Genomic DNA, 27,412 nt, shown 5'->3' with positions numbered 1-27,412 from the left:
ATTTTATTTACTTTTTACCAAGGCTGGATTTATATCCTGTCCAGTGAGAGAACATACCAATTCTGATCATCCTCACATAACATTCTACCATCGAGACATGGGAATTTGTAGAACAGATTTTCATCAGACCACCGCGTGTTCTCTAGCTAGACAGGATATAAGATTTTTTTTCTATTATCTTAAAGGCTTTTCTTCTTGATAGGTGCTAAATTGTATCGTTACTATAGTCAATAATAGTAGTACATATTTATAATTACTTTTATCAATGATTGTTCCATGAATTAGTTCATATATAGGTTTGGTTGTTTGCATATTATTATGACAAATTGTGATCACAATATTATTATGCTACCTACGTAGATATAAAATTTATTAAATCTACATTTACCAATCAACATGGAGAATCGGAGACTAATGGAGTATTGGGTAGATAATATTATTATGTTTATCATTATCATAAGTAGAAAATACAACATTCAATACCTACTTACATCATTAAAATATTGCATTAATTAATGTAAGTAATAATATCATGCAATTGTAATATCAAGATTTAACGTATATTATACTGTAATAGACGCAATAGACAAAATATTTAACATTGAAGATAACTTCATGAACAATATTTTTGATAAATACATAAGTAAGAGAATTTAAATTTTTGATTTAGAATTAAAAAATTATAAAAACCTTATCAAATTAAACGTAGAAAAAAAAATTATTGACAAAGTTATTGGTGTAATTGTAATCATTGTACTGCTGCCACACATTTTGTCATAAATTTCATGCTCCTAAAAAAAAAATACATTTAAAATTAAGTTGAACTGTTTCATTACAGTTTTTTAAACAGTTAAATAAAAACTTTTATTCGTGTTATTTATTTTAAAAACTCAGTTTTTACTAATATTACTAATACATAAAAGGGTGAATCTTAAATAAGTACATATTTTTGTTTAATATGACTTGTGATGACAGTCGTAGCCCGTAGGTATATACTTACGTCTGGATGTGTCCTAATGCAAGCTGTTTTAGGTCTACGCCGTGGTAAACTATAAAACGCTTTGTGACAGCCCAACGAATTATTGAACTCGTCATACATAACTTCTTGTGGCAAGGTATCAAAATTTTCGGATTTAGATGTTTCTGGACAACGTCCATTGACGACCAGTAAGATAAGGTTGGTGTTCATTATTTTTCGCAATTCATAAGGCCTGTTAAGAATATATTATATAATACGTCTATATAGGTAGGTATTATATAGGCGTACCCTATCATGCAGGAGTAGATATTTAAGAGTTAAGACATGTGTTTAAACATAAGTGTTTTTATATAAATGGTATTATGGTAACGTTACTCTCTCATAGTATACAGGTATAAAAAAAACAATTTAAAAATATTATCTTTTATACAGTAAAAAATGTTACATATTATATTAGTGCCTTTAAACTGAACGGCTACGGTATAATACATTTGTTGCGAAGTTAATACGTCGTGTTTAATGTATACGTGCAATACACGCATTAGATAAATCAGTGGCGTGCTAATAAGAGAGGGGAAATGAGGAAAAATGTTGATAAAAACTTCAAAGCAAATATAAGATATTTTCAACTGTAGATAAATAATGTATTTGGTATATTACCTGGCACACATAGATTTACGTTCAATCTTTTCTGGAATTTTCGAAGTTAACGTAAATAAATCGACGACACGATCACAAGATTTCGGTCGAGTTCGATTAATTTTAACATATTTTAATGCTTTTTCGCCTTCAATCTTAAAACTGGAGAAAGTATCTGTACTGTAGTTACTTTCTTCATCTTCTTGGTAGTCTGGGACTAAATACAATAATTACATTATCATTAGGTGAATGAAAATAAAAATTATTAATACATAAAAATAACTATACTAACTGTCTTCGAAAATGGCTTGAGCCTGAGATACCATCCATTGAAAATTTGAATGAGCAGCCAACCATAATACACGCCCTATTAGCCATCCAATTAATTGTTTTAAATGATGTATCGGCTATTGGAAAAAAAATGTATTCATTAAATTTATTATAAGTCGAATATTAGTATAATATATTATACAAGAAAAAGAAGTGGTAGTATTAAGAATAATTGGTAGTTGGTTTACAATATTAATATATAGTAGTAGTCGGGGAAGCATTCGAGAGTTGAAAATTAGAATTTAGTACGAGTATATTTGAAAATCTAAATCACTAAATCACAAATAGATAAATAAATATTTTAAAAAATGCGTTTATTGTCCACATAGTCTGATACACCGGGAAATGGACACACAACAGCGGTGTAGCTAAATAGTCTATCTGAAATGCCTCGATGTAAAAACATATTGATGAATATTTAATTAATAATATTTTGATTTTTATGTGTTATTTATCGTTATGTATTGTAGTTAAATAATTACACAAGTATATACAGAATATATAAATGACTAAATTAAGCAAAAAATATTAGAAGAAATTTAGATAGAGAAACTATCGTTAACGATGACACGATGTTAATGTTAAAATGCATGATGTCCAAGACATCCTTATCATTTCAAAGGAGAGGTGAAAAAAAACTAAGAAATTCTTTTATCGACAGAAAGTTTAGCCAAAAACAAATAGGCAAAGAAAAATAATTAAGCAATCTTGGAAAAGTGGATGATTTTCGAAATTTGACAATTAATTAAATACTTAATACTTACAGTATACAAGAATGACGAACTATTTGAATCATCTTCATTTTCTCGCTTAAAACATACTCCTTGATAGTCAAAAATTGTGATTTTTTTGTAAATTTTTTCTTCTACCATCATATTCATAATTGGACCTTTGACTTTTCCAAAAAATTTTCCAGTATCCATTGGATTTTCTGATGCAATAATATAACCATTGTTATCAAGTATGTAACAATCTCGTTCTAAGGACTGACAAGTATCCTTTGACGATGTACAACCAGTTTCTGAGTAACACTATAATTGTTATAAAAAAATAGTCTTTATTCAAATTATCTATAATAGTTAAAATATATAAAATATAAAATCCACCTGTCTTGTAATGTTTAAAAACAATTCTTGAAGAGCTGAGTGTCTGAATTGATAACCGACAACTGCAGCAGCACCTTTCTTTTTATTTTCTTTACTCGTAACGAAAACCGCTTGACTTGCTGTTACCAATGTTGATTTAATGTTTTCTAAAAAATACAACATTATTTAAAAAAAAAAAATAACTGGTAAAAACGACTAAAACATTTAACTTATTATTTGTTTAATGTATTTTATTTTTGTTTATTCAAATTTCAAACAAGTAAATTTAATTGATTTCTAGTAGTTAATAAACACAGAAGGCATAACTATATGTAATTTTAATTCATCGTAAGCAAAATATTTGAAAACAATTATTAAACAAATCATAAATATTTTGATGGGATACTTTTTGTAGTTTATTACGGTTATGTGAAAACGCATATTTGTATTAAAGAGTAAAGACGCAAACATAGATTTCTACTTCTACTATAAAGTTTGTTAAAGAACACTAGGTACCAATTTATTAATTAAAATGTTTAATATGCAACTATAAAAATGAATTGCTTACCATTTTCAAACGGTACAGAATATACATAGCTTTCATCGTTTACCATGTTATACTCGACCGCCCTTCTGTACCAAACTTCTTCGATAGAGTAAACGTTTTCTTCAATGAAATGCCTATAAATGATGTAAAACGTATTTATAATAAATGACAATTTATTGTATGAAAGTAAGCTTTTTTAATTTTACGGTTGTTGGTTTTCGTGGTTATCTGGATTGTATGGAGTCTTGGGTTTATCTTCATAATCCATCCATCGGGTGAGACCACTATGGGTAGCAACAAAAGCCAATGTCACTCCAAATCTCTTTTCAAATTCGGTTCTAAAAACACATCAATAACAATAGATTTTAGTTAAATAAGTTCAACTGACTTATACAGGTACTTTACCTCGGTAACAAACTCATCAAGACCGCTGCTGGACTTCATTAAGACAAAATAGTGCGATGTGTAACGTGAAAAATATCAAAGTGAATATATATAAAAGCGCGTGGATAGTGCATGTAATGTGATTTTAATTTTACTCAAACTAATAAATAAGCTCATAATATTATAACATTTTTTTTAGATATTAAATCTTTGGTTAGTTTCATATGTTTTGATAAAATCAAATCAATGAAAAATATAGATATTATATGTATATATCGCATCTACTTGATGGAATTGTTAATTTCAAGAAAAGTTATCTAGTTCATGAAATGGAAACAGTTTTTTTTTAAAAAAAAAAACAAATTAAAAATTTCATGAAGTGGATATCTTTTCACGAAAGGGATACTAAAATTTAATATCGTATAATTGTTTTCACAAATGGTCATCCGCTAGGTGAAACAAAATATAATATTATACTGTCATGTGCCATTGGTTGTAATAATATATATACCATATATCACAATATTTATGTTATTATATTATTATTATTAATATCATATTTTAATTATATTATATTAAATATATGAATTTGTTTAAAAAAATTTTAAGATTTGGTGAGACAAAATATAATACACAATCATTATTCATTGTAATTTTATTTGTTCTTACTACTACTTTACGACAGTCGTTATCTTATTTAATCTGATATATTAAAACTGCTTTACGACCAGACATTTATAATTGTATTGTAGGTTAATTTTAGGGGCTCTAACCTCCAAATATTAGAAAAATTGAAAGTAATAACTAATAGATATGCTAATTCAGTAGCGTGTTTACTTTGGCGTAAACAAACGAATTAAGTATTATGGTCCTGATAATTTAATATTAATTTAAATGTCCCATCAGGAACTCGAACTGACTCGAACTGACTGAAAATCAATCAAGTCAATTAAAATCTTTTGTTACAATGGGTTGATGTTGAACCACCCCAACTTACGATGAGCACATTTTTTACAGTTACAGCTAGGTGTCGCATATTGTTATGTAAGTTTCCACATCTGATCTAGGAATTGCATATTTATTCATCAAAGCAGTATAATTATTTTATTTTATTTTTTTTTTCAAGTGGATGGCCATTTGATGAAAAAAATTACACAATATGATATTTTAGTATCCATTTCATGAAAAGTTATCCACTTCATAAAATTTTTAATTATTTCACCAAGTGGAAAAAAAGGTTTCCATTTTATGAACTAGATACATTTTCATGAAATGGATAATTTCATCAAGGGGATGTGACATATAATAATATGGATAAATATCAAAATATGCGTATAAATAAACATTATTCATTAAATAGCAAGTTTTAATTAATTGTCTATTCTAAAATAAGAAATTAAAAAAAAAAATGTTATTGCACAAAAATTGAAAAATTGTTTATAATTTTGAATTGTATTAACTATATATATTGTGCAGTTTAATTAGTGAATTTTAAAATCAAAAAAAAACTAATCAAGCCTATAAAACAACTTACTTTTTTTTCTTTTCTGTGTCATTTTTAGCTTCTGTAAAAATACCTTTAGTCATGTTAGCGTCGTATATCAAACTAAGCATAAGTTCTTTGTCACCTGAAAACAATAAACCTTAAGTAATTGTTACTACAAGTTTATATATCATAATTTGTTGTTATTTATTGTAAGCCATGCTTGGATAATTTTAATTTTTAAATTCTTTAATTTTTATACTTCATTTACGAGTTTTAAACCTTTATATTTGGTTTATGTTTGTTATTATATTGCAAGCGAACAATTTTAAAGCTAAAGTATAGTGGAGCACAAATACTAACTCAATAAAAAAATCGTGTAAATTTTTCAAATCAAGGTGCGATGTATCATAACCAACATGTACACGTTTGTATAATTCATAAAAAATCGAGGAAAAAAATTATAATTTATTAACATTTGGAAAAAGGTTGCCGGAGTGCAATTTTATTGGATGCAAACATGATATAGATAAAGTTATAGAATAAAGTAACTAAACAAATTGAAGTTATACTATTCATGAACAAAATATAATCATGAAATAATATGATTTAAGCACGGTAAATAAAAAAAATAAGTATGTATGATAATAATTACTTTATATAGACGATATATTTTATATTATTTATAAATATTTTTTTTATTATCTGGTTGTTATTAATTGTAAAAATTGATTTTTTTCGTAAATTAAGTGGTACCTAAATATATATGTATTATAAAGTATATACGCTATACCTACTATTAAAATTATCAATCTTGTGACTTCATGTCCAAATGGAAATTAAGAATATAATACATAAATATATTCGCTATATAGTCATTAAAAATACTTACATTTTTTATTAATATATATTCAATACTAAATAAAAAAAAAGGAATAAAACAGAAGATATTATAATCTAGTGATATAATAACAAAAAAATAATAGTTCATATATTTTGCTATGAGTTACTAAATATTTGAAAATAAAGTAATTAACTGAATTGTTTTTTATTATTATTTTTTGATTACTAGAATTATAATGATTATGGATATTTTGTTAACTACAACTAATAATTGACATAAGTAAAACATATTAGATGCCTATTAGTTATTAGCTATTAGGTATACTTATCTAATACAACTATCTATAATTTTTTTTTTTTATTATTTCTAAAAGTACTTTAAATTAACTTTTAATTCCCAAAAATACCAATTAAATCCAATTCGTTATTAAAATTTGAAGCAGTGAAACAGCTTAACAAAGTGATGAAAGACAGAAACAGAAAATAAAAATTAGTATAAAAAAACATGAGTTAATATAAAACAAACACTTTTATTGCTCCGCTCAGAATTTAAGAAATATAACATTGTTTTTAATATTGCCTAACTATCTCGTAAAAACATTTCAGTATTTCATAATATTACTCAAAAAATAAATTATACCTACTAAATATTTATTGAAAATATTAAAATATTTGTTTTTTTTTTAATTTATCTTTGAATTTACGAATATATAGGACCAGCGGTGAAACATTTTTTTGGTTTGCGTGTTCAGAGTTATCACAATCAAATAAACTGATGAAAAAATAAAATAAATGTTATATTCCACAATTTGTAACTTGCACAAAACACTGCGATCAAGCTTGATCATGCAAAAATATTAACACTAAACTCACAATAACATTTGCAATCGAATTTTTCTTCGGGCAATATTGACCCGTTTGCTGTGAAAACAAATAATTACTAATCCTACAGCTCGATAAGAATATATATCATTATTTATAAAGCTAATACATATTATATTTAAAGGTATTTTTATTAGTGTGTACAGATGTTATGTTACTTTTTAAAGATATAAGGTAGCTATAGGTAGCTATAGGTAGCTATAGGAAGCAGGTTATTAGAAGCAAGATGTTGATATACTTACAATCGTATGATTCACTGTAAAATCTTGGAGGAGGCCATTTATTCCAAGTATTATCAGTTTTACTGATTCTCTTTAAAAAATGCTTAAGTTCATCTTCTGGGGTTTTAAATGATGTATTGTCACCATCATCGTATGCATATCGACAATAAAGCCTGAAAACAAATAATAATACGCATTTCGCGTATGAACTAATTGTATCATTGTATCAATAAATAAATATTTTTAGTTTAATAATTTTTAATTAGAAAATTTTAAATTAATATGTATAGTAAAAAAAATTAACAATAAAATAATAGAAAAAATAAATTATTAATTTAAATAATTTAATAAAAAAAAAAATAGCTTAAATACGCTGTTAATTTTTCTTAGCAAATAATTATTGAATAGAATTTATTAAAATAATGTATAAAGTCATTTTTAAACTGATACAATTTAGTATTTACCAATCTGGATGAATTCTCCACTCGTCATCTTTGAAAAAGTCCAAAAGGGATGTTCCTATATGGTATGTAATACATTATTAAATTAAATTTCATAAACTAGTTTATTTTTATTTAAAATTACTTGTTGTATTAAGATTTTGAAATCTTTCTGGTATTTTTACTCTGTATCCGAAGTGCTTTTCTTGTAAAGCAACCACAACTGTAAACGGAGTTCCTTCAACAATCGAATAATAATAATGTCTCTCTGCTGTTGTTGCACGTCTCTTTTAAACATAAATAATACATGTATTATTAGTTTAAATCAGTTAATTATTAATTCTACAGATTACATTTAGTTTATTTATTTGCTTATTTTTATATGCATTAGATGTATTAATTGTTTCATAACTTTGTTATGAACTTTTATAAAAACTTTTGTTTTTATGATAACAATTGTTTATCATGTTAAGAAAAAAATATAATAATAAAAATAAATATATAATTTTTCATTATTATTATTTTTTAATTATCCATTAGTATCTATAAGTATTATTAGTTATGAATATGCCATGTTTATATTATTATGTTATTTTAAATTTAATCTCAATTAAACTTTAAATAAAACTCATATGATACATACATTTAATATGTAAATTAGAGAACCAAATTGTTAACATAAAAATAAATTATATTTTCTTAACAAAAAGTTATATGAATAAGCAATTTTAATATAAAATTTGATTTATTATTTATTTTTTTAATAAATATAAATAATTTACTATATTGTCGTAATGATATTTCACAGTAATTTCTCGATCGCCAGTTGTTTGATTGATGATATAATCACGAAGCTGTAAAATATACAAAAGACAAAACATTTAGTTTTGGGTGCATGCAGAACACAAAGCGATTTATATGGTTTTAAATAAAATATTTATCTTAGCGGAAAATATCAAATTGATTAGTTAAGCTATAGTTCAATGGGCATTCGTTTATAATCCCAATGACCGTGATTTTGATGAACTGGAAATATTTCCGACATCCTAATATTATATAAGGCGGTAATAATTTCAGAAGACTCCATTTATGTTTGATTCGTCATTTATATTATTTTACGCACCTATTCGAAATAACCACTAAGAATTTAACAATGATGCGGGGCTTTGTAAGTAAATATTATTGATAAATATATTTTTTTTAAATAATAGAAGATATATATAATATATTTTATACACAACAAAATGTTGAAAAAAATCATCTAAACTATTTTAATTTTTTAATACGATATATTATTAACACTTTTTTTAAATTGTTTAACACTGCATGGGTCGTACATGGTGTACATGTGGCACTGAAAATAGCCACATAAATCTTTTATTTAAAAAAAATAAATATAAATTTACAAATTATATTTCGTTATAATAAAAATCTAACGATTATACGCAACATATTTCAGAAAAATTCGACAAACAATTACAGAAAAGAGTTTAGTATAATAATTAAAGTATCCTGGCCTTGTTTGGAATTTAATTATATAATACTTAAATTTTAGTTTATAAAAAATATTGGTTAAAAGATTAAATTTCAACGATTAGTAAGGCTTACAAGTACAATTTAGATATTTAATATGTTAATATACAGCCATATATTTTTAAAATTTCATGTTGTTTATTAATTAGTGACATTTAATTGCTTATGATTATGATTTTATTTGAAACATCTTAGGGTACTACTAAAGCAATATTATAAACTGGGTGAAAACACTGAAAACAGTTATTTGTAATAACTAATTTGAGTTAAAACCTAATCAATTATAAATAAAGACTATTATTATTTATTAATAACAACTTTTATATTCTTAGGTATACTAATTATTATTATTATTTTTTTTTTGTAAATGTTTAGGTGGTTTTTATAGCTGTAGCTACTTTTTCTCTTTTCGATTGCAAAATCATAAATGTCACCCATAAGTCCGGGAGTTCAGATAGTATCATCGAAAAAATTCTTTTACCACAGAATGAAACAACAGCTCTTCTCGAGACAGGCAATCCAGCGATTACCGATGAACGCAAAGTTATTTCACCACAGAATAAAACAACGAAATTTGAAAAAAACATCACTTCCTCCGCCGTCCAGCAAAATGAAACTGTGGTCGAACAAGATAATTTAAGAACTGATCGGAAACCCAAGACTCGTCAAGTGCCTGTAGATGTTTTAATGACGGCTAGTTCCGACGTGACGAACAGCATGAATGCCGACCAATCATACTACCAAAGTCCCTTAATGGTATATCCGTTTCCAATGATGAACACATATTACCCCAGATACTTTCCGTATACATACCCAGGATACCAGGGCTATCCTTTCTTTGGATAGTAATTAATAATTATATTATAGTGATTAGTGGTATACATTAAAAAAAAAAAAAATAAATAAATTATGGTTATAAAATCGTATAATTATTAATCATTAATTTATTATTATGTAATGTTTATTTTTCAATTTGTGTACTAACCGTGAGTATACTTCGATCAAAATCCCTTGCGTTATTGTCAGATTCAACAAGTTCCACTTCAGTTACATCGATGCTATTGTAATTTGGCTTCAAAATATCACCAAACTAAAAATATTCATTTTTGTAAAAACGAATTTGGTTTATATCTTATCTTATAAATATATTTTATTTAATTAACTTAATGTATTTATATTTTATAATAGTTATACAATAAACTATACATTTATATATCAAAATTAATAACTCATATCAGATATTTGGTAAATATAGTGAATAAAAGATTGTGTTATAAAAATAATCGAGATTTCATAAGAATCTTTTAGAGATATTACACAATCTATATAATATAAAGTTTTAGACAGTAAGGTTTTTTGATGTGTTAGTTTTTATTTATTAAAACACGTATTTATAAGTAAAGAAAAACCCATCATCAAAAAGTTAATAAGGATTTAGAATAATTTAAAGGCTTATTGGCGATTTTTGTATTAAAATTAAAATTGAAAATACGTAATTATAATTTTCCACTACGTAATTAAATAAGATAATCAAAATTCAACTTTTAACGAAAAATTGTATTGCTTTTTTTGGTGCTATCGCAGGGAATATATCATATTAGAAATCGATAGCTAATTAGTGTGCTATGCGTAGTTTATGTCTATAACCAACGAAGTCGATAAATAATCAACAGAATTGATATAATTTCACTGTAAAATTTCAACAGTAAACTTTAATATTAACTCAGTCAGGACATTTTTTTAACGGTAACAAATTTATACAATTAAACAATTAATCTAATGAAAAATGATTACGGAGAAATATAATTAATAAAATAAGTGTCAAGTGGTAAATATTTTTTTATATATTATTTCATTATGCATGTGTTTTAAAATAAAGATGTGTTTAGAATTGTTAGAGAAGTAGTCTGCTTTTCCATTGTCATATTATATCGCCATCGTTCATTTAACATCTGAATGGAATCATTATATTTTTTCTTTTACTCTATCTTTTTCTTTTTCTTTTTGTTAACACAAATTCCTATTTTTAATAACTACATATTATGTGCTTTAATAATTTAATATATATCTAATAATATATACATATAAAGAGAAACATTTTATATTTTCTTCAAGAGATTATGATTTACTTACAACTGGTCTGAGATCTGGATGTGTGACAATAAAACCGTTGTTAGTAACGATAAATGCATAGTTATTGACACCCAACTGAAAACCACGGTTAAATACAATATAGATATTATTAATATTATAAAACCAATAAGACATATTTTACTAACTATGTGAGGTGACATTGCTTCTCGTAAATCAGCTTCGGGAACATCAGTTCCAACAACACCAAGTAAATGGGCCACTTTTGTCTGCAAACATAAACTTTTTACTTATGACATGTAAACATGTTAATAAAAATAATTTTTTTAAATAAAAATGTGCGACATTCAAAGTAACCCTTTTAAAAACCGCACACCAGCTAGTTATAGTTTTCAACAAAACAAATTAAATAATACTAACAAGTAACGACATAAAATTAGATTTGTCTACTCTATTTTGTTTAAATTAAATCAATTTAACGTTCTTATTTATATCTACAATGTACTTAAAATTCTAATTACTATTGATTCTCTACGCGCTAGTCTTTGACTAAAATATATAAAACGCCCTTTCAAAATTGAATTGGGTTTCAATCAGGCCAAGTATCTATTTGAAACCAAATATTAGTTCTAACTATTATTTCTAACTAGGAACCTAAATAAATATAATTAAAACGTATTAGGTCCCTATCGATCACCATTATTTAGAAATTCTATCTAAGAAAATATTAATTCTAAACTTAGGTTTCTAGGCTTTCTAAATTGTTACATTTAATCTATCCAATGCGTTAGGCACCAATGTTTGACACTTAATTTTAATTACTAATAATACAATATATAATATAGTTGATAGTATACAGAATTGACTGGTAGAAGAATATAAGTTTCACAATAAAAAGATATTAAAGTACTATTATAATAAAATATGAATACTATAAAAATATTAAGATTTTTCTAAGGATGACCAAAAAAATTATGGAAGACTACCTGCTGAATTTTTAAATACCTCTTTTGTTTCCCAAACCCAGTAGTTATCATTTATTAGCCTTCTTATTGTGATATTCTGTTGGGAAATAATTATTAAACATGTTTAGTATGAGCTATTTAAAAAAATATATATTAAATATTTGTTTAACAATCTATCGGTTTTATAGTATTTGTCAAAAATACGCATATTGCATACAATAATATATTTATAGTTTTTTATTTATTTATTTTTTTTGGGGGGGGGGGGAGGGGGGAGAGTAAGTGTCACATAACTTGTAGACTTTGAAACTCATACATTTTACTAAAATTCAAGGTCATATTCTATTAAATTAATATTGTATAAAAAATGATGTATAGGTATATTACATTTAATATTATATAGGTATTAAAATTAAAATTATTATACTTAATAATTGAAAAATTGAGAATAATAATTAAATTAATGGTAGATAAAAAAATTATAATAGTAAAAACCTAATATTTGTATTTAACTTAATACAAGTACTTATATATTTTTATTTATTTGTAATGTTAACATCAAAAGCCTGGCACATTTGTTAATCAACAATTATATTAAGACTCGACACCAATACAGTATGACGTGTTCTACCAACAGCCGGCAATCGATAAAGCGTTGCAGCCGTTGCAGGTAAGTCATTTGATTAATTATCGATAGGCGATAATTGACAATTATCATTAGACATTAGCGTTCTAAATATGATACCTAATAATTTAATAATTTAATAAAAATGTCGATTTTTATAATTAAAAAGAGAGAACGACAAACACTTTTATAAAATATAAAAATAGAGTTAGAACGTAGAAATAGGTATAATAATATCCATAGTGATGAGTGGTGAGGAATATAATACTCTCGTCATTCAAAAGCCATGGATTATATACCAACCTATAAATAATATTTAACATTTCGTGGATAAAAATAATATTAAACAGTGAAAAATAGTCAAGATCTCATAAAGTGCTTGTCCCATAAATTCTTAGAAAACATAAAATATACACCCTAATTAAGTATTTTAGGCACAGAATAGATATATATTTTGTTTTTTAGGTATTAATATTTTATCTATATGTTAAAAAAAAATTTAATATTTATACAAATTATTTTTCTCAGACCTCAGTGCTTACTGTTTATGGTGCTTATAAACTATAGAATCTAAAAATATTGTGTTATAGATAGTATCCAAAGACTATGCAATTTTAATCTAGTTAATTACTTAAGTAATGCAGTTTACTATGACAATGTGACACTTTATGATGTGCCGTAGTCAGAACTTTTTTTAAGAGAAACTGCATTTCATAAAAATAATATTTTTCTTACCATACTTACTTTCTAAGTTATTATAATAAAGAGCTAATTATAACTAATTTTTTAAAATTGCAATTTTAAACTTAAACCCTAAAGATTTCTTTGTAAAAATAAATTAAAATTCTATATAAATTATTAGGAAAAAACAATTCGAAATTAACACACTTATTCCTAACAATTCATTGAAACGAGACCAAAATTGTTATATTTCTAGAATGTATTGATAGTTAAAAATAAAACAAAGATTTAATAAAATTGTTTTAAATAATTTATTTGACGATGTAAACCAGATTTCTTTCATAATATATTGGTAATTATTAAAAAAATTATAGTTGATTTTATTGATATGGAACATTATATGTCTACAATTACCTACGAAAAAAGTTCAGAAGAGAAGGGAACACACACTTTCAGTCTCCGTCTGACTACGGCATGGTGAATATGCATATATTTATGTATATGATGTATAATGTATTTAATATTTTAATGTGATATGTATTCAAATAATTTAAATTGTGTAAGATCAATAATTCAACGTTGCATTGAAATACAAAATATTATTTTGAAAGTATTCCAAAACAATGTACAGCTTTAATCCTTCTAAAATGAATTTATAAACAAAATGAAATAAATTGATGATTGTTGCATGTTAATGTGACTTCAAAAATTATTTTTCATAAACTTACCATTTCAGTTTTTTTGTCGAATGCTGGCATCGCAAGGGACGTTATTAAATTGTGTTTTTTTTGTCTATTCACGTTTACATTTTGATCTAATTCCTAAAAAAATATTAAATATAATTTAGTTTAAAAATGTATTTAAGTATGTACTTTTCTTTTTCGATCTTGTTCTCGTTTTGCTATATTTATTGGATAGAAAAATTGGTCTTTTGTTTTTTTATAACTCATCGTATCGTCATACTGTTGTTGACATTCTTCTTGTTCCCACAAATAATCAGTCATTTTTGGATCCTAAAAAAAATTATCAATTAATTTATTTTCGAACTACTTAATGATAAACTATGATTACAGTAACATCAGCGTATAACGGCGTCCAAATAACCGGATGATGGGATTGGTGCAACACCAAGGGCCTAGCCATTACCGGTAAATAATGTACCACTTGCTCTCGAACTTCTTCTACCGTACTTAAATGAACAAAATAACCTAAATTAAAAAATTTTGTCGTTCTTATTATCTATTTGTTTAAGGTTTTAAATGTAATATCTACCTAACACAAATTTGTATTAATTAAATTCAATATTTTTGATTATAAAATATTTACCATGATTTGCACAAGCCATCCATTGCATATCTCTTATTTCAGGCAGTTCTCGACTAATTAGATATGTAAATACTCTTACTGGCATACCCATAGTACCATTCTTCCAATTATGTGATTTAAATAATTCATAGAAGTTTTCTGGTACACCATCAGTGACCAACATAATGGCTTGATTACACATAGCACCCATATTTCGTTCGCGGTACTGATAATTAAATTATATTTTTAATTTTATAAAAATAATAACTAAACTAAAGTATTTATTTATTGTGAATATTAAGTACCGTTTCAAGTGTGTCAAACGCCTTGGTTAATGCTTCGCTGAAATCTGAAATATTATTTGGATCGGCAATATTTTCAACGCCCAATTTTAGTTCTCTGATATTTGCAAGTGTGGCCTGAATAAGAAATAAAATATCCTAATTAAGATTTCTTAATATTTAACAATTTTTTTTTAATCAAATTTTAAATAATTATATTATAAATTAGCCAACATTTAATTAGGCCTAATTATCTTTATATTATAATATCTCGCAATAATTTTTTTTATAATACTAAACATTTAGAGAACGTTACACCCGCATGTGTTGTCGTCAACAAATTTTCGTTCAGCAGAATCCATTTTACATAGTTAACTTTAATATTGGAGCAACTTTACCTATTATCAAATTTAAATGTAAGAATATCATTTAGATCACCGCATAAGCTTTTATTGATATTATTATTTTAAGTGAATTATGGCTATGTAAAATATTACAACTTTAAAATGCTCATAAATCACTTTAAAACTATAATATTAATAAAAGCCAGTGGCGTATATAGAGGGGGCCCCCCTAGGGTTAGGCCCATAGTGAAATTTCAGATTCAATCAAAATATTTTATTATTCATTTTGCTTAATTTACTATATGTACTATATGTATAATGTAATAATAAATATGTATTTATAAATTAAAATTCCTCTGTTTGTATTATTTATGTCATAATTAAAACCATCCGGCCACCTAAAAAATGTTCCAGTTATATATGCAGCATTGCAGCCATGCTGGTGATAAATTGGCCCATAGTGAAAATAATTCCTTTATACGCCACTGATAAAAGCCTATGTCATTTTTTAGATAATATTCTTACCTTTAAATTTTATAACAGGTAAATTTACTCTAATATTAAAGTTAATATCACAAAATGTGTTCAGCTGAATGCAAATTTGTTATGATGTACGTTAGTAATACAGAGACAACACATGCGAGTATGGCGTCTTCTTAAGAAAAAAAAGTAATGTATTCTCAAAAAAAATTTAAATTAAAAATAGGATAAGAATAATTAATAATTTATTAAAAAAATCAATATTTAATAATAATAATTAATTTTAGCTTTAAAATTTTGGTTGAAAATAAAATCCTTTAAACTCTTTTTATTTTTAAAGTTAAATAATTAATGCATACTTGTACGAGTAAACCTTTGAAGCACGGCACCACTTCATTCGTTACATTACTAAATACAAGAACATTGACGAAATCGTTCACTGATAATGTATCCAATAATGTATTTATCACATGCCTGGCAATGATTTTACTTTGTCCCATCATTGACCCAGAATTATCGACTAATATAAGAATATCTTTTGGACTGGCTGCTGCTTCTACGTACCAAGGTCGCATTCGACAGTCGTACAGATCTTCTGGTTTATCTGGTTTATCTGGCCATTCCATTGCTATAAATAATAAACGAACTATACATTAGTAATAAATACAAAAGAAATTTAAAAATTTGAGTATTTATTTAACTAGGATTAATTTATTAGTTACAAATTTATTAAAACTGTTATAAGTATCTGATTTGATAATATTAAAATAAATACAAAATACTTGATTGGTGCTTTAAGATTTTTTAAAGATAATGTAATTTTATTGATACATTTAATTTATTTAAAGACGCCTCGATAATGTATTTATTTTCACATTAGGTACTTTATGATATGTACCTATAGTTTGAATCAAATAAATGTGTACTAGTATTTTTGGAAATACGAATCAAAACTTCCAAACAGCCTATTTCCTAAATTTAACGTTGCCTAAATAGTATTAATTTTTTTGTATTATCTCGTATATCCAAATTTTATTTTACATACTAGTGAGTGGTTAACAGCTAAAATTTAAATAGTGTAATACAAGAACTATCATGAATCATGATTCATGATTATGATGATCATATACAATTTTCGAACGAATTTCTAGGAAAAGATACTACACTATGATTTGTTTACCCATTTTATTCTATTCGAAATTAATTAACCAAACATTGGTGAAAAGAGCTCACTAAAGTCAGATCGAACAAGTACACTCAATAAAGCACCATGCTTTCATAATTCGCCAGATCGAAAGTTTTTGCAAAGTCGGTATACATTTTTGACAATTAAAATTATTGATATATATATTTAATAAAAAATGATATACCAATATACAAATATATTGGTAAATACTATCAATATTGGAATATTTACCTGGAAATTGTCGCATAAACCCAGTTGTACTACCAAAATATTGCCATGATAATCTCGGATCAGTTTCGTAGTTTTTTTTAAATGTCGCATCCAGGTTTTCTGACCATTTGATAGCCTTAATTACATCAGTTGCTAAATTGTAATGTATTAAATATTTACAAATTATTAATTATCAATTACTCGAAAATATATTTAAATAATAGGATAGTAAATCACAAACACGGTTATGCATAATATGTATTGTATAGGTATAGAAATAATTTAAAAGTATAGTTTAGTATTTATACACATTGGTCTAATGGTCTTACCCCGGTCATAAACATAAGTTGGTATGTGTACAGAACTATATGTAGTATTTACAGGCGTATGGTAAAAATGAGAATTTTCCTTTAGATCATCTAATAATATATTTGTATTTGGTGTAGCTTTTTGTGGTTTTGCATTTCGAATCTTATAATCATTGCCAGGAGGTTCATCGTCGTGTGCTGAAACTGCAACTTGTTCAACGCTTTCTAAAATTCTCTATAAAATGATATTATATACATATTTATTTATACGAAATAGCTAATAATATTATGTATGTATAATGTATATTGTATATACATACAAAATTAATGTACAAAACTTGGTTACCAAAAAAATATAAATTTTTACTAACTTTTAAGGATTGTTGTTTTTTATCCATCATTGATTTAATAACACTCGAAATGTTTGCTACCAAAATTTGTCCATTCCTTGCTTCTAACTTTGATTCTTTGTTATATTTCTATAAACAAAAATAATCACAAATGAATCAACAAGATATTTAAATAATAATTTATTATAAAATAGTATATATACTATTTAAATAAATAAATAATTTTTCTTAAAAAATACCAAATTGGCTGAGAAATTAAATTGTTCTAATAATTCTAGGCAAAAAGGTTAATTTTTAAAATATGTTATAATGCTTTTTTATTATCCAACATAATCTAATGAGTATCTATAATGTATAGGTTATAGTTTATTTATACATAATATATTAGTTACATATATTAGGTACCTATATTGGTTGAATTATATATTTGATTTAATCTATATTTATGAAACAGTACCATTTAAATAAAATGGCGTAGGTACTCTAGGTACCTTCTTATTATTTTAAAGCATGTAACTTTAGTTCCGCAACTAGTTTTAATTATGTACCTACCTATTATTTATTATTAAGTAATGTATAGTTTAACAGTTTTAACCAATTATACTGATAGTTTCTTAATAGATTAGGAATAAAAAAGAAACACTGCTGCTCTTGTCCACCTGTGGGCCAGTTTTTTATGGGTCTATTGATTAAGTTTAGTGAGATGTTGTTTATACTTTGAATACACATATGTGCACACACGTTGGATTTTTTGAGTAATATTAATAATTTTAAAATATATTAAATAGGTATTTAAATCATTTAAAAAATAATTATTTTAATTTGTAATATAAAAACTGTATCTGTCTGGTGTTTGTTAAATTATAGAGCTTTGCACTTGAATTAAGTAGATTCATGAATCAAATGATATTTATCCAGAACACCGGAATAAAATTAATTATATTAAAAATATATATATGATATGTATTTTTGTAGATATTTTTTTGTGGGGAATTCGATTTTGTAATATGTTAATTTTTTTTAATAATTATTAACATTGTTAACAGGTTGAGAATACGTTTTAACTTTTAAATTAAAAACACGGTTTTTGTCTAGCTATCTAAATTCCGATACCTATTAAAAATAATCATGATTGTAATTGTATCATTGGGTTTATTTTTTCTGTGGTTTTATTATTATTATTATTACCTGTATAATTATAAGTGTACCTACTTGTGTAAAAATATTTGATTTAAATATAATGAATAAATTGTGATAAACTCCCTACTCCTACCACAAGATTTTTTTTACGGGAAGTAGGTATTAACGTGTATCCAAAACATAAAATACATGTATTGTGGCAATGTTATAAAGTTTAATCAAATAAATAAATAATATTTTATGGCTAGAAATACTATTTTAAGAAATATCCTATAAATTAAATACCTAAGCTAGGCAGGTACATGTTTTCAAATTAAGTTTTTTATGAACTACTAATAATAATTTTTATTGCAAAGTACTACTGTATAATATCCGTCTATAAAACATTTATGATTTCTCTTGTAGATATTAATTTTACATATCTATTATAAAAGTGTTTTATGGGGAGCTTTCATTGCCAAAATATAAAAAAATTAACATAATTTAAAGTTGTCATTTATTTATTTTAGCGATATGTCAGTTTAAGTGACTTATGTTCGTTACATAATTGGAAATTGGTATAATTGGAAAATTTAAGTCAAAGCTTCAAGCTTCCTCTATCTTTCCCTTCAGAATACTTAATTCATCTACAGCATTATCAATATATAATAATGCTGTAGACCAGTGGCGTATTTAGGATTTTGTCTAAGGGGGGATATACGTTAGCAAACATATAATTTCCTCTACCGGGGGGGGGGTACACTTACCATTACTACAGTTTCTCAAAAATGTTGAAAATTTATATACTTATTATCAATAAGTACCTACACATAAATATATAAGATTGTATTTTTTTGTTTTGAAGATTTATTATTCATTGTCATTTTTTTAATAAAATGGAGAAAGTCATAAGAATACAATAATATTATCTAGTGCTTATTGATAAATATACAAATATACATATATGTATAGGACGAAAAATTAAAACAGTAAAAAATAATGCACCAGCAAGTGCTCCGAACTTAAGGGTCTCAGGGTCTCAATACAGCTACTAAGAAAGGGCCCTTTTTTTGCTACTTGGCCGGGGGCCTAGACCCTAGGAAGGTAAAGACTAAAGACCGCTAGGCAGTTGCTTAGTTTGCCTAAGTAGAATTTCGGCACTGGCACTAACGCCAGTGATTATAATGAATAGTGAATTATTATGCTGGATTAAAAATGAACTAATGCTAAATATTATAAAAATAAATAATAACTCGTATTTAGTGTTTAAAGTTTATTTATTATTTGTATATATCATTTAATTATTAGAACTTATTGTTTAGAATGTCTATTTATATATATATATATACCTTTGCCTTGCAATATGTTTTGTAATAGCAACCAAACGCTTAAAAGCATAATAATAGCCGGCTCGTTATTGACAATAATGACGATTGACGAAATTTTACAATTTACAATATGAATTGTTTTCAGTCATATACATATTTTGCAGTAAGTCGTGTATTGACTACGGCCATCAAGTATCAACCATAATATTTCCAAATTCTTAAAATTTTAATATTATAATAAAATGTAGCTTTCAAGAATTTTATTCTGTATTTCTGTAATATATGTACGATATTATTAAACCTATCAAGTAAAAAAAAGAAAAATGGGGGGATTTATCCCCCAAATCCCCCCTCCCCCGTAAATACGCCACTGTTGTAGACGAATATTGATATGGATTTGATATTTGACAATTATCAATATTATGATTTATTGTCCATTTCACATATTATTGAATTTATTTATTTACATTTACATTATAATATCATTATATTACCATTATTACCTATACATGTCCGAAGTTAACATTTATAGCCAGTAAGTTTAAGGTTGAAGGTTGCTTAATTTCGATAATGGGTGAAAATATCAAGCGTCAAGCCCCCTATATATTCAACCAAATGTCCACCAATGATACGTATCTAGTGATTAATTTAATCACAGCTACAGATTAATGTAAATACTTTCCGGAATATTTAGTCTGAGTATAATATAAGTGGTGTACAATTATATTTTTTTCAATAATAATCCTTGTATGTGAAGATGACTGATGTTTAAACTATTTAAAGCATGTTGTACATTAAAATATTTTATGTTTATACATTATTGAGTTTAATTTATTATGAGTTTAGTTAAATTATTCATATAACCATTTTATAATATTAAAAATGTTATGTGAAATGCGTGATATGAATTAAGTATAGGCACAATATGTGTTTTTATCTATATAATGATATATTTTTAATTACTAATTTTTAATTTAGTTAATTACGAAATCTTGTAATATATTCATATCATGGATTCAAGAGTTTTAGAATTTTTAAAATATGGTAATAATAAACCTGCAGTTTTAAATTTAGTAAGTTTACTGAAACAACATATTCTGAGTAATTTTATAATAGATTGTAAAAATATATTTAAATATTTTTTATTGTAAAATGATGATAATAAAGGAAATAAATAATTTATCAAAAATCTAATTTATGTAGATATAGTTAACTACTAATCATAATCCTTAATCCTTTTTTTTATTTATTTAATTACAAAACCATTTGTATAATATAAAATAATATGGATTATATATGATTATAAATACAGTGATTATAATTTACCTAACAAAAATCGAATTATTTACCTAATTCCAAATACTACACATTCGGCATATATATTTCACATTTAATTACAAACATTTAAAATTTTTATTCTAGTTAAATTACGATTTATGTATAGGTACATCAAACTATCAAACATAAATATTATAAAATATTATAATATTACACATTATAATTTTTATATTTTGGCTGTACCAGACAATTATTATAAATACCTATATATCTATCATAGTTGTGAATTTGTGATGTAAAGCTAAAATTTAATAAGTATTAAGGTTTAATTAACATTATATTTAAAAAAATATATGAAGTTCAATGAATATCAAAATATATTGATTAAGAAATGATCATATTAATGTCAAATAAACCTTGATTAAATATAATTTGAGTTAGATAGGTATTTTAGGTATTTATTTTTATACGTAGGTCAAGTATTCATTACTTCGTCGAATTCGATCCATTTTTTGGTCCAAAAAGAGATTTATATAAGATTTATTTCTCATTAAAACGATCACTATTCAATCAAAACAATTAAATAAAAGTTGGCATTTTATGTGGAATGTGTATAATAATGTGTTTCGTAATTATAAATATACTTACGCTTTGCAGTGATTTTCGATTAGTTATATATTCCCCGCAGTTCCACAATTCAAAATATAATTTTTCAGCCCACGTTTGCAGCCTGAGGATAAATTATTTTTAAACAAAATAATGAGTTTTGAACACAATAAGAGGTACAAATACATTATACAATTAACATACATTATCTTTATAAAATATGTATATATATATATTGTCATCATAATTTTAACTTTAGCTAAAAAATAGTGCTCGATTTTGGAGGGGGTCAAGTGGATGGTGTCCGCTTTTGTTTTTTCGTAGATTTCAGCGTTTACCGTCATTTAATTAAGTAAGCGCCCCCCTGGTTATGTTTACTTTTGAAGAGTGTAATTTGATTTTGTTTCAGTTTATTTTTAACAAAGTAATAATTATTATTACATAAACATTCTTTAGAAGATAGAAGCTAGAATCTTTTTTGGATAATACTAGAAACACAGAAGAAGATCAAATTATTCAGGTTAATATAAAATTTTAGCGTCCAATGAGTTTATATTAAATCGAGGAATATTACATGATACGCGTTACATGTGTTGTCTGATTTATTATTGCAGCTATAACATAGAGATTTAAATTTGTCATCAATCAAGGCCGTAACTGGAAATTAAATTCAGGAGGGGTTTTAAGCTAAAAAAGTGTGTTCTAATTTTATTATATTATATGTTATTTTACAATCACATAATATAATATGAAAAAAATTCGTATGATGGGGGGGTGTTCAAACCCCCCCCTCCCACAGGTATTGTCTTCAATTCATACTATAATGTAATAAATCATTCGTGCTATTGATAGTATGATTGTAATTTAGAGACTAAAACTTAAGAAAATAACTTTAGTCTCAGCCTCTCAGGAAATGTATTTTGAAAGAATAAAACAGTTCATTAAGTATTCAAAAAAAAAATTTGGCCAATTTTTTTAGATGTATTTTAAATAATCTTAAAACCAGAATATTTATTATTTATATCTTTTTACACAGTCGTAAAATTCTTCTAATGTTTCATCTAAGTTTAAAGAAGAGTATGACCAAAGTTGTTTGATTAAGATAATACATTTTGTTCCTAAAAATTTACCCAAAAACTTCAATATACAATACGGGGATGATATTATATACGTCGCTTGTTTTAACAATTTAAAATTAATGAGTCCAATTCTATAAGGTGTTTCCGTTAATTCAAAGACACAAAAGAAGAAAACGTTGAAGATCTTAAATAATTAACCACTACGATTAAGTGTATAGCAATTTCATCCTTGGAATGCTAACGTCCTTTTAGCTTAATAAATGAAATTATATCCCCTAAATGAAATTCTTCGGGATCCGTACATATTTCATTGCTAGTGTTTACCAATTGACAAAATAAACATATCAAAATGGATTAAATCGTGGGTTAAGAAGCCAAACGAACAGCAGAGAAAGAAAATTGCCCTAAAAAGATGTAGATTAAAGAAGATTATGTAAACAAGACTTCGTGTAATTTAAATTAAAGAACAATATTTATTTATTTTTTAATAATTTTATATCTGTTAAGTAAATTCCAGTAATACCACTCATAAATAATAAAATTAGTTTCAAATATTATAACGTTGCTGTTTTTGTATTAATTAGTTAATTTACTATGTGTGTAGGTGGTATGGTGGACGAAATCTTCTGCTGTCTTAGCTGTTTACCTTAAAATTTATCTGTTACGAAATGGTGTTTTACAAATTAAAACCAACGCCCGTCTTTATTTTTTTTCAATTCGTGCACTGTAGTAATAATAGAACTCAACATTTTTAACAGCGCTTTATTCTTAAAATTGTTTTATAAGTACATTGGTTATAAGTACTTATTGTTGATTTTATTATTTTGCGAAGTATATATTATTATGTTATTTATAAGTATAACTGTGTATTAAAAGAATTCTGATTGGGATTTTATATACTTGGATCAAACATCACGTAAATAAAATTAAATATACAATAAAATATTCTTATTTCAAACATTTTTCTCTATGGAAATAATAATGATGGTAATAATATTGAAGGGGGCAATGGTCTTCTTCTCCTCTTCGGGACTTGACTAATTCCTTTTCAAACGTAAATTTAAAAAAATGTATTGACATTTTGAACAGTAAATATTATAAGTTTTAAAATATAAAAATAATAAAACGTTAATACTCATGGACAGAGGTAAAAGTACGAACACTTTTTTTAAAATATTTATTTGTGCTATGGCACAATTATTTACCCTCATCTAACAATTTTGTCAACACCATAAGTATATATTGCACAATATGTAAGTATAGTTACTAGGAACAGTTTATATTATAATCAACACATCGCCCCCTTTTTATCGGATAGTCTTATGAATTATGATTATTTGGATTACACCACGATGAGAAAAATGTCACCCCCTCCGATTAAATACTATCACATATTCAAATTATAAGGGTTCTATTTATATTTATATTTTTATTTCTGTGCCTGTGTACGATGGGTAAGTTAATATATTATCTATTTCCGATTTCGAACGATCACAATGTATCATAATATAATGTAAATATATCATCTATTTATTTCCCTGTGATATGTATATATATATATATATATACGTTACCTAGGTATAAAGGTACTTACAGAGCCGTTTTGACGGGTTCGTTATTGTCGTGTTGAGCGCATTCTCGAACCATGAAACACCCGTATAGGAATAGGGCGACCAAGACTTTGGCGGATTTCATGTTATCGTCTCTCTTTATAATGACGATATAGGTACAATGATATATACAACACGGAAATCTGTACAACGTTGTATATAATATAATTTTACTTTATAAAATCACAATAGTATTAGTGATAAAAATGTTAAATTATACTGCCAGTTGTTGAGAGGAACGAAGATTTTAAGTAGATATTAAAGTAACGATGATATTGTTGTACCGGACGATCGCGAGCGTTACATACATATAATATAAATGGCAATAATTATATAATATGATATTGTATATTATTATTATTATTATATGTTATCGGGTTTGTTTTTATTAAACCGTGATATCCGTCTCCGGCCGCTGCCACTGGAACACTAATGACACTGTGCATCGCACTGTTGGACGACCAGCCGCGGACCGATCGATACAGAGACCCCGAGGTGACTGAAATGCGTGGCGCATGGGTACAACGCACGGCTGCCGCGTCGCATACGACTCGAATTCGGACAACGTCGCTTACGCTACTGCGTCCACCGCCGCGACGTCTGTCCGGGTACGATGAATGATGATCGATTGTGTTTGGCTTTTTTTTTATCGTCGTGTACCTATACGTTTATTATGTTATTATTTTATGATGGTAGTGACGAATTTCTAATAGGTAATTATTAATTAATAATATAATAATTCAAAACGATAGGTATAAAAATGTTTCATTTTTTAACACATCATTGAGTCGTTCTCGGAATCTCACCATGTGTAGTATATATACTTAATTTTTAATATCTATACGTTATAATCAAAATCCAAGTTTACTAAAACAAAAACAAATGTATTGGCCACTACGATAAAAAAGTTAAGAGAAATGTTAAATGTTTACCCACCTTTAACATGGACATTAGACACGCTAACAGACAACAGTAGTCAGTAAGTTATTTATAGTTATCTATGTGGCTATGTATAATATAGTTAGGTACTCACTACTCGTATATAAATAATTTATTTCGGTCTATTTATAATTTTATAAAACTATTATAATCTCAAAAAGTCATACGATAAAATGTATTAAAAATAATATTTTCTTTTTACTTTTAAATTTAAATTTTATATTAAGTATGCTTAAATATAAATATTAAAAAAAATGTAAAAAACGACTATTCACAGAATGAAAATTCTTCCCGTTGGAGAAACTTTGAATTAAAAATAATGTGATGATATTTATATATTTGTTGAAATTAAGTTAATGTTAATATGTATCGATGTAGCCATATATATGTAGGTAACCTAAAGCTATATATTAACACCAGAATTTCTGTTTATGGAATATTATGTATTTTAATTATGCTCTACTTCCGGTAACACATCAACAAATGCTGTATATAATGTTTATGTAATAATACAGGACGTGAACGTAATCACATAAATTTACCAGATGTATTTATCAAAAATTATTTTTTAATATTTTATATTTCATTCATGACTATATTATAGAACATTTAAAAACTGTTATTAGACAGTATGGAAAATACATACTTACGTATAATTTTAATATACATTCATAGAATATTGTTTGTTAAATTCTATAAATTATAAATCCTAATACGGATATACGTCATTTGGTCGCGGTAATTTAGTCGTGCGTCAATTCGTTGCGGTCTTTTGGTCGCACGACAGTTGGACGCGTACGACATTTCGCCACACGTCATTTTGACGCATACTACATTTGGTCGCACGTCAATTCGTCGCTTATCGATTTTAGCAATGATTATTTGGCTATATTTAGTTGTATAAGATTAGGTTTAGGTAATGTATTAATAATTTAATACAAAATTTAATATTTAATAATTAGTAATAATTGGGTTTTTTTTTAAATTGAAATTATTATAATTGAATATACATCATTTATGAGTACCTACATTGTTTCCAATTGAAATCTAAAACTGTTTTGATCATATTAAAGAAAATCTTCCTAGAACAAATTACAAAATTGAAAATAGAGGGCTGGTACAATGGATTTCCAGCAATGTTAAGTTCTACTAGACCAATCATCTGGAAATTTATAGATTGTCTGAAAAAAAGAAGAGTTTGAATACAATTTTATCAGAAAAATTACCTACTTGCTGCTGGAGATATGTCTCCCCAAAAAAG

The 27,412-nt window shown here is 25.7% G+C and overlaps 2 protein-coding genes across 4 annotated transcripts; one reads left to right on the top strand and one right to left on the bottom strand.

Moving 5' to 3' along the window:
• Window positions 1-538: 538 nt before the first annotated feature.
• On the bottom strand, window positions 539-25,709 carry LOC132928917 (voltage-dependent calcium channel subunit alpha-2/delta-3). 3 transcript variants are annotated; one of them, XM_060993865.1, is made up of 30 exons: window positions 25,197-25,709; window positions 22,566-22,647; window positions 18,214-18,321; window positions 17,864-18,077; window positions 17,556-17,687; window positions 16,498-16,766; window positions 15,339-15,452; window positions 15,055-15,259; window positions 14,800-14,936; window positions 14,601-14,741; window positions 14,457-14,549; window positions 12,463-12,519; window positions 11,646-11,726; window positions 11,500-11,574; window positions 10,352-10,456; window positions 8,616-8,687; window positions 7,979-8,120; window positions 7,858-7,912; window positions 7,415-7,566; window positions 7,164-7,211; window positions 5,499-5,592; window positions 3,986-4,018; window positions 3,787-3,918; window positions 3,602-3,714; window positions 3,055-3,200; window positions 2,713-2,979; window positions 1,911-2,025; window positions 1,640-1,835; window positions 1,001-1,211; window positions 539-791 (listed from the first exon to the last, which is right to left on the bottom strand). In XM_060993865.1, exons 1-30 carry the CDS (start codon window positions 25,295-25,297, stop codon window positions 681-683), a joined length of 3,801 nt encoding a protein of 1,266 aa, XP_060849848.1. In that variant the 5' UTR covers window positions 25,298-25,709; the 3' UTR covers window positions 539-680. The 3 variants fall into 3 exon arrangements, with proteins under 3 accessions (XP_060849848.1, XP_060849849.1, XP_060849850.1); XM_060993866.1 differs by lacking the exon at window positions 12,463-12,519; XM_060993867.1 differs by lacking the exons at window positions 3,986-4,018; window positions 12,463-12,519.
• Window positions 8,802-10,528, top strand: LOC132928920 (uncharacterized). The gene is made up of 2 exons (XM_060993869.1): window positions 8,802-9,001; window positions 9,742-10,528. Exons 1-2 carry the CDS (start codon window positions 8,987-8,989, stop codon window positions 10,210-10,212), a joined length of 486 nt encoding a protein of 161 aa, XP_060849852.1. The 5' UTR covers window positions 8,802-8,986; the 3' UTR covers window positions 10,213-10,528.
• Window positions 25,710-27,412: the final 1,703 nt, after the last annotated feature.

This window comes from Rhopalosiphum padi, chromosome 4 (assembly GCF_020882245.1).
Source record: "Rhopalosiphum padi isolate XX-2018 chromosome 4, ASM2088224v1, whole genome shotgun sequence".
NCBI lineage: Eukaryota > Metazoa > Arthropoda > Insecta > Hemiptera > Aphididae > Rhopalosiphum > Rhopalosiphum padi.
The sequence above is the reverse complement of the archived record's forward strand: the minus strand, read 5'-3'. Positions and strand labels throughout refer to the sequence as shown.